General features: G+C 35.7%; 1 protein-coding gene across 20 annotated transcripts in view; it reads right to left on the bottom strand.

Annotated features, from left to right (window-relative positions):
* The window catches only part of Cdc42bpa (CDC42 binding protein kinase alpha), a 217,834-nt gene that overhangs the window by 110,505 nt on the left and 93,957 nt on the right, over positions 1 to 13,372 (bottom strand). For all 20 annotated transcript variants that reach the window (XM_076914596.1, XM_076914601.1, XM_076914598.1 and 17 more), the window contains 2 exons: positions 6,384 to 6,477; positions 901 to 1,101 (listed from right to left, as the gene is read on the bottom strand). In XM_076914596.1, coding sequence (XP_076770711.1) covers positions 901 to 1,101; positions 6,384 to 6,477 — 295 coding nt within the window. The remainder of the gene's footprint in view (positions 1 to 900; positions 1,102 to 6,383; positions 6,478 to 13,372) is intronic.

Below are 13,372 nucleotides of genomic sequence, written 5' to 3'. Positions count from 1 at the left end.
TACTAGAGATTTGTAATCTCGTTCTGGCTGTGTATATGGATTGCAGCCAGTGTTTTGTGATTATTAACACTGGAACAGCTATCCTATACACTGCTGTTCTAGATATCCCAACCAGGCTGACCTCTAGGCCTGACCTTGCTCCATCAAAAGCTCTAACCATAATTTTAAGACACAAGATGTACAGCTGTTAACTTTGTGACAGGAAGTTATAACTTGTAGTCCTGTCAACAAAATCTGAGGAGCGCCCAGGAGGTTGCATTTATTAGAGTACAGATGTTGAATTTTGTACTTGCTACATTGACAGAAGAATCTCAGTAAAACAAAACAAAACTATGATTGTGTATATGACTCTAAGTGTGTAGGTGTGGATGTTCGTGTGTACAGGTGCCACGGGAAGGTCAGAGAACAGCTCTGCGGAGTCAGCCTCCTCCTTCCATCTTTCTGTGCATGTCAGGGATTTCACTGAGGTCAGAAGTCATGTGCAGCAAGCACCATAGCAATGGAGTCATCTTCTGAAGCCAACCAATCTCATGTTTATTTCTATTCACACACTTTATTCACTATTATTGATGCTGAGAATTTGTGTACGCATGCTTGTCATGATTGTACTTATTATATAGTTAAAACTGATGGAAAAACTAACTTTTGGACTCTATTACTCAACTACATAGACCATAGGCTACGTTTCTATTTAGGAACAATTATAAACAAAATATAGTAAAAAGTTAAAACTAATTATTATGATTATGATTAGATTATGATTAAGAATGATTATCCTCTACTTATCAAAAAATATGAGTTTTCATTGTTTTGAAAAAATTATTTTCTCTTTACTATTACATTACTTACATTTACTATATGTATTTAATGTAAGAATTGTAAAAAAAGAAGCACACTAACTTTGTGATTCATAATTTTTCCATATGTCTCCACCAGAGATTCTGCATAGAATGGCGTTTCTCCATAAAGCATCTCATACATACAGACCCCCAAAGACCACCAGTCACACTCTGGTCCATATCTGCCTTTTCCGTCTTCCATAGCCTGAAGGATTTCCGGAGAAATATAATCTGGAGTTCCAACTGCCACTGAGGACTGGACCTAATGAAGTTCAAATTTTTATTAATATATTAAAAATAATTTTAAATTAGAAATAGGTACTTATTTAAATTTTTTTTAACTTTTTAAAATTTTTTTAAACTTTTTAAAATTAGAAATAGGTACATACATTGTATTATAACAAGACATTTTTATCATCTGTATTTACAGAATAATTTTATATGGCCTTTATATTAATAGTAATATAATAATAATAATAATAATAGTAATATAATAATAATATAATAATAGTATAATAATAATAGTATATGGCCTTTATAGTAATAGTAATATAATAATAATAGTAATAATAGTAATATAATAATAATATAATAATAATAGTAATTAATATTAATAGTCTTTATTACTTACAGAACCTTTACTATAGCTGAATCCATATAGAGAAACAATATTATCTGAGTCATTAACAATAAAATGAATGCTTCACTTACAGCATTATTATTGTTTATTTTGTTTTGGTTTGGTAGTCAGAGACAAGTTCTTGCTTATAGCTGAGGCTAGCCTCAAACTCACAATCCTCCTGACTTGGCTTCCCAAGTGCTGGAATTAATACACTACAATATCAGCTTTCTTACTGTTTTTAAAATTATTTATCTAGATAACTAATCAATCAAAACATGTATGTGTGTATATATACACATCTCATAGTAGAACTAAAAATCTCCAGTTAGATATGGATAGGAACAACTCATTCAGATCAACATTGATAATAATTTTACATCCATAAGTATAAATCTAAGAAAACTGAAGGTTGATTAGTTACTGTACATTACGTTCTAAGTTGCACCAGGCATGATGGTACACACTTTAAACTAGCATTGAGATGGATCTCTGCTTTTGTGGCCAGCCTGGTCTACAAAGCAAGTTCCAGGCCAGCCAAGGATATTATACAGGAAGACCTTTTCTCAGAAAACAAACAAAACAGAAAAGATATAGACTTTAAACCAAACATTTTAATTTTAAAAATTTGAAAATATAATTAAGCAAATGAGGTAGAAGGTTGGTGGGCCCCTCCAGAATGCACCAGAGACCTGGGAGGTGAGAGACTCTCAGAACTCAAAGGGAGGGACCTTAAATGAAATGCCCAACAAGAGGGAGAGGAAACTTACAGAGCCCACCTGCAGCAGGAAGACAAGGCATCAAGTGAGGGAGGAGGTTGCATCCTACAGTCAAAACTCTGACCCATAAATGTTCCTGTTTGAAAGAAGTGCAGGAATGGAAACAGAGAAGAACCTAAGGATAAGAAGGTCCAGCAACAGGCTCAAAGTGGAATCCAGCTCAAGAGGAGATCCCAAGGACTGACACAATTACTGAGGCTATGGAGTACTCACAAAAAGGGGCCTATCATGACCACACTCTGAAAGACCCAACAAGCAGCTGAAAGAGTCAGATGTAGATATTTGCACCCAGACAGTGGACAGAAGCTGCTGACCCTGTGGCTGAATTAGGGAAAGGCTGGAAGAAGCTGAGGAAGAGGGCGACCCTGTAGGAGGACCAGCAGTCTCAATTAACCTGGACCACAGAGATCTCTCAGACACTGAACCACCAACCAGGCAGCATACACCAGCTGATATGAGGGCTTCAACACATACACAGGAGAGGACTGCTGGGTCTGGGTTCAGTCAGCGAAGATGCACTTAACCCTCAAGAGACTGGAGGCCCCAGGGAGTTTAGAAGTCTGGTTGGGTGGGGGTGGGGGTGGGAGACATCTTCATGGGGACAAGGGGTAGGAAGGAGGTATGGGATATGTAACAGTTGGATGGGGGGATGGGGTGGGGAATAAAATCTGGAATATAAATAAATAAATAAATAAATAAATGACAAAAAAGGAAATAGCTTAAAAGGAAAATTACAAATTAATAAATTATCAACTTATTTTTAGCTGGAAGAACTAGCTACACTGTTTTCCACAGTCACTACCCTATTTTATACTCCTACTAACAGTGTCCAGAGAACCTAAATCATCTGTGAACAACACTTGCTGTTTCTGGCTGGCAGCAGCTCTCCTTCTGGGCAGAAGATGCTCTCACAGTGGGGTCACAGGCTCTGGACTTGCCTTTCTCTAATGAGAGGTTTTACTGAGTATCTTTCATGTGCCTATTCCCATTTGTAAACCTGTGGGAAATTCCTCTTATTCTGCACTGGGACTGTTTTTCATTTGCTGAGCTGGGAACAAAGCTCTGGGAAAGGCCTGTACCTTACCCTGTGCCTCCCAAGAAAACTGGGCAGGTTAGAGTGTTGCAGGTCAGGACTCAACTATACTCTGTCGCTATTTTTCACATACTCTTAGCAGGTAATCAGAAAAGTGACTGGCAGATACTGTTGCAGTTCTGTATGCTGTCTTTTCATTCTGCCCACTATGTCACCTGATACATACACACAAGTTTTTGAGGAGGATATAATTTACAATTATGGAATAGAGGGGTTGTGATTCTGAGTTATCCTCAAGACATCTGCCAAATCCAACCATAAATACTGCCCCATACATTTTTTTTTGGGGGGGGGGGCAGGTTGACATAGTTCTTTGGCCTATTTTAAGTTAATTTCTGTATGTGGTATAAAGTAAAATAAGTTAAGATTATGTTGATTGGGAATGTAGTGAGAAAAAGTGACTAACATAGTTAAGTAAACTATAAATATTTTTTAAAATAACAAAAATGAGGCATGAAAATATTTAAAATAAAATGTTACCTTCCAAGGAAAAAAGAGAGAAAGCTAAACTTGAACTGCACAGCAGGAAACAGGAGAGAAAAAGGGCAAAACCCAAGCAAAGCCTACGTGAACAGCACACAGCAGTGCCTGAGTCACACAACCTAAGAGTGGATTAAATCATCTGTTAAAGGACTTAGAGATTTAACACTGAGAAAGAAGTAAAACAAAATGAGTAAATAAGAGAAAAATCAATTTAATAATTTACTTAAGAGAAAGACAGAAAGGAAGCACACAGTTGAAAGTGATGGATGAAAAGATGAATTACACATAAAAGAAATTTAAAGCAGTAATAGAAATATTAGCCAAATTACTAAAATTATTTTAATTTATCAGTATAATTCAAAACAAACTATACTGGGAAAAGTAGTATTTCATCAAATAGTAAGTTACAAAGGAGATGTGTAAAGTACTGATAATATAAAGGAAAAATGAACAAATCTACCATATTAAGAATTTCTAAATAATGGATAATGAAGAAAACCCTTAATAATATAAAATATAAATGCAAAATCAGTTTTATATTATGGATTTGTATAGAACCCTGGTACTAAAAATTAGAGAAAATATATTCTCTTTAAACAAATATGGAATACACAAAAAGTTGTCTGTTACAAAATTATAAAAGTAAATTTCAACAAATTCAAAAATGTAACAAAATAAGACAAAACTATTTTCTTTTTTTTGTTATTTTATTTATTTACAGTACAGATGTCATCCCCTTTCCCCAGTTCCCCTCCCTAGAACCCCCTAACCTATACCCCCTCTTCCTTTATGCTTTTATACCATTTTGATTACATGCATGTATTAAGGTCAGTTCTAGGTTGAGGGTCTAGCAATACAATAGATGCAAATAGTCGAGGAATAAGCAAGACAATAAACACAAATAGTCAAAGAAAAAGCAAGGCATTAAACCCAGTTACCTGAACACTCTCATGAGCACTGTTTCTAAAGGCTTATCAGGATGACCAAAGTATCTGAGCCTACTTCCCTATCCTAACCCAAGGTCATTTTCATGTCTGAAGCCTACTTCCTTGTTCTAGTCTAAAATTTAGAATCCTGTCTGAAATTACTTCTTTGTTCTGGCCTAATATTTAGATTCCTGCCTGAGATTACTTCTTTGTTGTAGCCTACGATTTAGATTCCTACCTAAAATTACTTTGTTTTAGTCTAATGTCAGATTCCTGCTGCTTGAAGCCTACTTCCTTGACCTTGGCCAATGTCATATTCTTGTCAAGTCACCCCTTTTCTTGTCCTTGGCCCATGTCAGCTTCTTGCCAAGCAGCCCCAAAGGCTCTCCACCTCTCCCCCTTTTTTATTTTGTTAAAAACACTGAGCCTTTCTTGGGTCGTTCTGACAAGAATGCCTTCCTTACCCATCATGAAATATGCATTATCAAAGGCAATGCACTTCTGTCTTAGGTTGGTAAGGCTCTGTGCAGAATCTTACCCGTCCTTGGCTTGCCAGCCTGTTATTTTAATAACTTTGTCTGGGGGTCCATTTTCAGGTTTAAGCCATGTACTTTGGCTGCCAACATGTTGATGTTGTTAAAGATAAGCTTTAACATGATGGGCAGGAATAAAAGTATTCCCAGGACAAGAAGGGCTAACCTGATCAAGCTATATATGCCATTCCTGAGGTTTGGACAGGACTATTTTCTGAATAGCCAGAAGTATACCACCAAATTAATAATATACTATGAATAGTTAAAAGGTACACCTCAGCTATGCCTGATGGCACAGGTTAGGTAATTCCAGCTACTCAGAAGGCTGAGGATGAAGGATCATTAAGTTCAAAGCCAGCCTAGATTGCTTAGTAGAGTGTTCTACTGTAATATGGGAAACAGAGACAGAAGAATTCCCAGAAGCTATGGACCAGCTTGATGTACACAGTGGTGGACAAAAAGTTCTATAAGGTAGAAAGTGAGGACCTATTGCCCTTTGACCTCCACATGCACCTACATTCATACATCAAAATGCAAGCACATACACATACACACTTGTACCCACACATACCATACTTATACAAATAAAAAGCAATAAAATTTGAGAATATATACTTTAAGATGGAACATGAATTTAAGATTTTAATCAGCAAATGCTAAGCAAATAGGAACACAAAACTAATGTCACCTAGAGTCTTCCTGAAAAAAAAACAAAGTTCATTTGCTGAATACTGTCCCTCAGAACAAGTATATAAATAGAAAAAAAGTACAAATGAAGATGGAGTTATGTTTTCTTTTTCTATATGAAACTTACCTTATTTGTCACTCTAAAAACTTAGGAACATTTCAAGTAAAATAATAGGCATCAGCCAAAAAAGATACCAGACTCTTAAAAGTGTCATTCTCTAACTATTTATTGCAAGCAGATAAATAACTCGATGAGCAAGCCTTATTATGTGCAGGTATTGCCAAAGCTTTGTAGAAAGAGGTGGAACACACAGAGATGGATAGCTAGGCAGACAGTCAGTGCAAGCAGGGGTCTCTAGAACATAGACGACATGGAAAAGGAAATGTCTATGAGTAGAATAATTCATAATTTATGTTTATTTACCGTTCCATCTTCCATCAGCTTCAGACAAGAACCAAAATCTGCTAAACGAATATGTCCATTCATATCCATTAATATATTGTCAGGTTTGATGTCTCTAAAAAAGATAAATACATTTAAGTTTTAGCTGGAAAATAATCAGATAATTTTACATGAAAAACTTCAACTACCTTTTAAAAAATATTCTAAGAGAAGCAATTTGAGTACAAGGCCAGCCTGGTCCTCAGAGTAAGTTCCAGGACAGCCAGGTTCTACACAGAGAACCCTGTTTCAAACCCTCACCCCTGCAAAAAAAAAAAAAAAAAAAAAAAAAAAAAAAAAAAAAAAAAAAAAAAAAAAATACGTTAAGAGGCTGGAGAGATGGCTCAATTGTTAAGAGCAATGGCTGCTCTTCCAGAGATCTCATGTTCAATTCCCAGCAATCACATGGTAGCTCACAACCGTCTATAATGGGATCTGATTACCTCTTCTGGTATGCATGAGGACAAACACACATACATTTACACATATGTGTTTATGCATATACATACATGTGTGTATAATAAATAAATCTTTTTAAAAATATCCTAAGAAAAATAAGTTTTACAGGTTCCATCCTAGCCGTAATTCATAGTAAAGCTTTCTAAAGCATTTATTGTTTCAGTAATTCCAGGATATAAAAAGTACTCTGGTAATTTTCACTCTGGAAATACTTTTGGGAATGAAAGCACTCTCTATTGTGAGGATGGTCACACAGGCATGTCACTGCACACTGCCACCATACACTGTAGTACCTGCACTCCTATCACATGTGCTTCAATTTCAAACTGCAGAGAAAAGTAAGAGTCCCTATAAACATGATAATGGAGCCTTTGTCAAGAGGAGTGCATTATAAATTTCATTTATTTAAACATTCTTAACTTACCCACAAAACTTCTGCTTCTACTAGAATGTGTTACAGTGGTTTTGATATTTTCTAATAAAATGTGTATTTTATCCACTTCTCAAATTACAATGTAGCTGATAAAATCGGAAATTTCTATGGTGTATTTGTAGTTCCATTTCTAATATGTTCCCTTGTATCACTGTTATTTTTGCCATTGTTGTTTGGTTGATTTATACACTGAGGCAGAACTTCATTCTGAAGCCTGTAATAACCTAGACTGGTTGAAACTCCTGGCAATTCTCTTGCTGAAGACTTGAGTGTGCTGAAATTATAGGTGTGAACTACCATATCCAGCTACTCCATTTTTTATAAGATTACCATATAGTACCTAAGTGCTTGACGTCCATCCTACTACCCAGGGATTACCATATAGCACCTAAGTGCTTGACATCCATCCTACTACCCAGGGATTACCATATAGTACCTAAGTGCTTGACGTCCATCCTACTACCCAGGTGGGCACAATCATTCCCCTGTCTACAGAGAAGGAAGCTAAACCATACTGAGTTTACACTAAAGGCCACTGTCAGGATTTATAGCCAGGCAGTCTACCTCCAGGCTCCATATTCTATACTATTTATCAACATTCAAACTAGGGATCTGTCTTTAGTGACAATGTACCAGTGATTAAAACAGTGGCTTTTAATAAAGTATTTGTGTTTTTATTGATTTTTAATATTTGCCTATTAATCTCCCCTTATGTCTGTATCTTTAATCCATGTTGCTTAACTTCATTTTACCTTTTTCTTCTCTTTAACTAAAGCTAATTTTGCTTTCTTTCCCAGCTTCTTGAGCTAGAGACTTAACTTATGTTTCACCTCATTCTTTTTCAATTATTTCCATTTAAGGTTGGAGATTTTCTGATATAGAACATTTTTATTTTCTCTTCATTTTTCCATTGGGATCGCTGTAAGGCACAGCTTTACAAATACAGTTTCAAGCTAACTGCCTGTTATCTCAGCACAATGGAGAATCAGAAGTTTAAGGTCTCCTGGGCTACAGGGGAGAAAGAATAATCATTAAACAAGACTTCCCCTAATGTTTTAGAAAAGAAATTGTCTCAGTTCATATCACTATTCACCTTTAGGGTCTCCACCAAACTGTCATTTTAAAACCAAGTGTTACTGCTTGGTTGGTTAACATTTGTCTCTCTTCTACCCAGAAAAAGCTACAAAGGTCTATAACACATCTACTTTCCTCCCTACTGGGTCTGTAGCACCCAGTGCAATGTGCTGTGCAAAACATTTGCTATGCTAATAACTTCATAAATTCAAAATCAACAATGTCCTTCATCTGGACATCTCGGCATAGAGCGGCTTCTTACAAGGATAACAAACAGCACTTTCCTTCCAGTAGCTAAAATCAAACCCTGGAACTATATGGAACAGAGACATTTCTTCTGAATGAAACAATTTTAATAAGACCTAGTGATTTTATGTAACTGTATCTTTGTATCTGCCAGAATCTCTTTATGTCCCTATGCTGGGAAAGTCTATTACTTCCACTTTTCCTACTAATGACAACACTGCAAGAGACAAGAATCTTCATAAAGAAAGATAGTAATCAATGTTTTCATGGAAATGAGTAACATTTCAGATAATTTCCTTCTGATAAATTCATAAGTGATTTGGATAAAAACAGATGTATAGGCATACATCAAACTTTTGAGGAAAATAAACAAATGAACTATCATTGCCAGGAAAAAAACACAGTTACAAAGTCTCAACTTAGTCAACAGTGAAAAGGTACATAGTTTCTCATTCTGTAACAATGATAGGGAGTATCAATCACTTTAACCTTTGTCAATCTCATAACTAAAACACAGTACTTATTTCTTTGATTACTTGTGACATTAAATATTTTATTCATACTTATACATTACTGATGTTACATCTTTTATTAATTTATTCTTATCTATTAATTAACCTATCCCTTATATATTAAAGTTTTTAACTGTCCTATGGTTTGAAAACACGAACACATTCCTTTTGATTACAACTTCATAAGAAATTATTTCCCTATTTGCCAGGGGCTAGCCCAGCATCCAGCTTCCCAAGGAAAGCAGCAGAAAAGGGGTATGGAGTCAACAATTGCTTGGCCAAAAACTGCTTACTTTTGGCAATTTAACTTTCTCTTTAACTCTTTGCTATTCTGTGGCCAGAAGCTACTGGCTTCAGGCAATTTAACTCTTGCTAACAGTAGCAAGGGATTAAGAAAAAAGGCTTAGTTATCTGGGCTCTTATCTCTCTGGCTCAAGGGCCCTTTAGCTGGCCAGGCTAGAGGCTCAAAACACACACACACACACACACACAGACAGAGAGAGAGAGAGACAGAGATAGAGATAGAGAAACAGAAAGAGAGAGAGAGAGAGAGAGAGAGAGAGAGAGAGAGAGAGAGAGAGAGAGATCTCAACTCTCTCTGGCTGGGCCCAACCACCTGTTGCATCAATTTCTCACACACACACACACACACTCAAACACACACACACGTATATATATATATGTATATATATACATATATATATGTACATACATACATATATCTACATACATATATGTGTACATACATATAGGCATCATATATACATTTGGTGGATGGACCACAAGCACCAAAAGCCACACTATATTTCTTCTCCCTGACAATTATACCTTCTTAGAGAAAAGTTCTTCATAAAATTATCTCATAAATAAAATGTTCCACAAAAGGGGAGTTACAGGATGCTCAGTTAGTTCAAAACAGTGTTTCATTCTATAAACTCATTGTAAGTTCAAAGCAACAGTTTCACACAGCCTTGCTTTATCAGAGTGCACACCTATGGCTTCATCTTTGGACCTGACCTAGAATGAATGTTTTCATTGATCACAAATTTGTCTCAAGCCTATTTCTCTTCTTAGTGTAATTGTGAAAGCTCACTGTATTGCTGATTACACAGCCTTTACTTACTATTCTATGAGGAGGGGGCACATCCTATTCTTGATTCTAACTTTATTACATCTTTCTGGCAAAACAACCAAAACCATCTCCTTAAACTTTCTTCCTAAAATTATTTGAATTCCATAAAGTCATTCATTCAACCAAACAGCATTAATTAATTCATAAAAGTTCATCTTCATGTTGATCTGCAGGAAATTTGCCCAATGATGCCTAGGAATCATTAGGCTGTGTAATAATGGCAGGGAAGGCATATCAGAAGTGAGAAGCAATCCTGGGATGAAGTCTCTGGGGCTGTGCCTCCAGGGTGCACTCATCGTAGCCATGCAAAACAGTGAGCCATCTCCAGAAAACTCACTTCCTTGCCACAGCCTTTTGGCTTCTGCCACCTGTTTCTCAGTAAATACACCATCTCTATTTTCCTCTATTCTTTGTCTGTTAGTTATTCCTTTTTTTTTTTTTAACCCATAAACAATTTCTAGAGTAAAGAGCAAATAAGCCTGACCATTTTGATATAAATCTCTGAACTAAGCAGCTTTACATAAAACCCTGGCTTCCTTCAGGAGAAAAGGATGTAATATCAATGATGACTAGATACAGCCCTGCAGACTGGGACATCAGGTCTACTTCATTAGTTTTGTGTATTAAGTTTCCTACTTAGTGTAACTTCTAACTTCAGAGTACTAGGCCATTTAACAAAATGACAGACACCACATGGAAAGAGGAAAGAGTTGTTGGTGTCTCTGGAAATTCCACAAATCTCCTCAGCTTTAAGACAACATCATGGAAGCAAAACTTCAGCACATGTAAGGAACCAAGTCACAAACCTGATTATTCCTGTCACTAATTTACCTCACCAAAAGGGTCCATAGAAGCCTAACTGAATTTTTAAAAGTCACATTGGTTTATGAATTTATGGCTCAATAGTATAACACTTGTCTTCCATGATTCTGATTTATGAGAATACTTGAAATATGATTATCTAGTATTTGGTATATATTGAAGAAAGGAAAATAGAATCAAGGTATTAGCAAAGAAAAGTAAATGTTAGAGGCAGGTACACAAGCAGAGTATTTTTTGGCTTAGCAATAAGTAGCATTTACAAGGTCTCAATCATGTGACTATAGAGAAGCATCAAGTGGCAGAATCAGAGAGAGCCTGAGGGAAAAGCAGAGCTCTAACGGTCCTCAGCCAGCTATAGGAGAGTCCATAAGCGTCCCCTACGTCCTCAAGTACATAAAATTACATGGCATGATACCAGACACATGGGAATAAACAGCAGAAAGACAAAGCGTTAAAGACATTACATACAGTTGCCTCTACAGAGCAAGCTTGAGAGAGAGACGAGCTACTTTTCAACATAATCATTTTTACTCACACCACATTTGTACACATTATGAAGTATGGTGTAATATTTTGATTTCGACATATATCTCCTTCAGAATTGTAGGCAGCCTTCCCTACATATCCCTTTCCTGGAACAACCCATATGTACTGAATAATTGATGTATAAAGACAAAGGTCAAACAATTTTGAGCAAGTTAACATTGACAACACAGAAGACTGAAAACCCTCCAGAATTCCAAGTAGGGCCATCTGTAGCTTTGGCTGTCAATTGTCTAACTTATTTTCCATGCAATTATCCTGGTCCTCTAACTCCCTTCCGTGGGTTCCTAATGAACATCCTTCTGACCAAAATGGACTCAGCTTCTGCTCCTGGAGAATCCAGTTACTGGGGACGACAATCTATGCTTTCTGATATAACATGCAAAAATGACATCTGGCATTCAGATTAACTCTGAGTCAATGATGTCTTATAATAAGGTAGCGGCTGGCCAACCAGATACTAAGTACTATCAACGAAGGAGGGAAGGAAAGCCATGACAAGATGTCAGTCACAATCTCCACAATCTATGAAAAGTAAGTGCTTAGAAACAATAAAATTTCTACATTATCCTCAGAAGTACATTATCCCAGTCTTTCCAATTTGAATATGAGTGTAACTAACTATTTATAAAGTTTTTAAAAATTAGTAATTCCTTATTAAGCAAAAAAATTGGGTTTACAAAGAAGAGCATCATGTTAAGGCTACTCCAGTCCAATACGCTAGACTTGACTATCTCAGAACAGAATTACTTAAAACAGAGCAAAGTTAGTATTTATAAAGGTGTATATTTTTATAACAGGGAAATATTTTTAAAACATTCATGCAATGATATATAGACAGGAGGCCAGAAGCATGATTATAGAGATTTTACTCTGGTAATAATGAAATGTAAATTTAATGGTATTTTCAAACTACAAAGTGGTAATTTTTAACTCTAACCTTCAAAGTGACTATAGAGGTTACTTAACTTCACTATATAGGCCAGACTATCACAAGTCAGAATGCTCTACAGGCACCGGCCTGAGGTCTAGGTTTAGAGCTGTATGTCCTTTTCCCATAAGCATCATGGCCTCTCTCCTACATTGTGTTGTTCATATAGTTCACTCTTCCAAAGGAATATATTTATTTTTACTTTTTGATTACATTATACTTCTCCTTTACATACTATGTATTATAAAAATCATACTGCATTAAAATACAACTGGACTGAATGTTAAAATTATTTTGTAACTTTGCCAAAACTATTGTACCCATAGAAAGGGGGAAAATTCACACTGATAAAATTAAGTCTTCTTTGAGCTTCAGGCTATAAAGCATTTCAAGACTACATAATGGTAATGATTTTTCATATAGCAAGTGGATAACTGGCCAATTATCTCCAAAAACCCACGCTGAGGGAAACAATATTAGCCCAAAAGGCTTGTAACATACTCTTCATGTATTTCTAAGGGACAGTGGATATAAACCTCTCTGTAATTTATTTTAGCATATTTCTCCCAAAAAAATACTATTAAAACAGGATTGATGTACTTCTTGTGATCTATAGATATGTTTTACTCTAACATATTATTAAATTATTAATATTATTAAAACCAAGGAGAGATGAGTAATAAATATTGTAATTTGTGAGTCTTGAATATGAAACAAATTATATAAAGGAAAAATGGGAATATGTAGAAATCGACAAGTAAGTTAACTGGTTTTGGTTTGGGAATTAGTAGTGCATTTTAAAAAATACATTGCATTTTA

Source organism: Arvicanthis niloticus, chromosome 16, assembly GCF_011762505.2.
Source record: "Arvicanthis niloticus isolate mArvNil1 chromosome 16, mArvNil1.pat.X, whole genome shotgun sequence".
Taxonomy (NCBI): Eukaryota; Metazoa; Chordata; class Mammalia; order Rodentia; family Muridae; genus Arvicanthis; species Arvicanthis niloticus.
The sequence above is the reverse complement of the archived record's forward strand: the minus strand, read 5'-3'. Positions and strand labels throughout refer to the sequence as shown.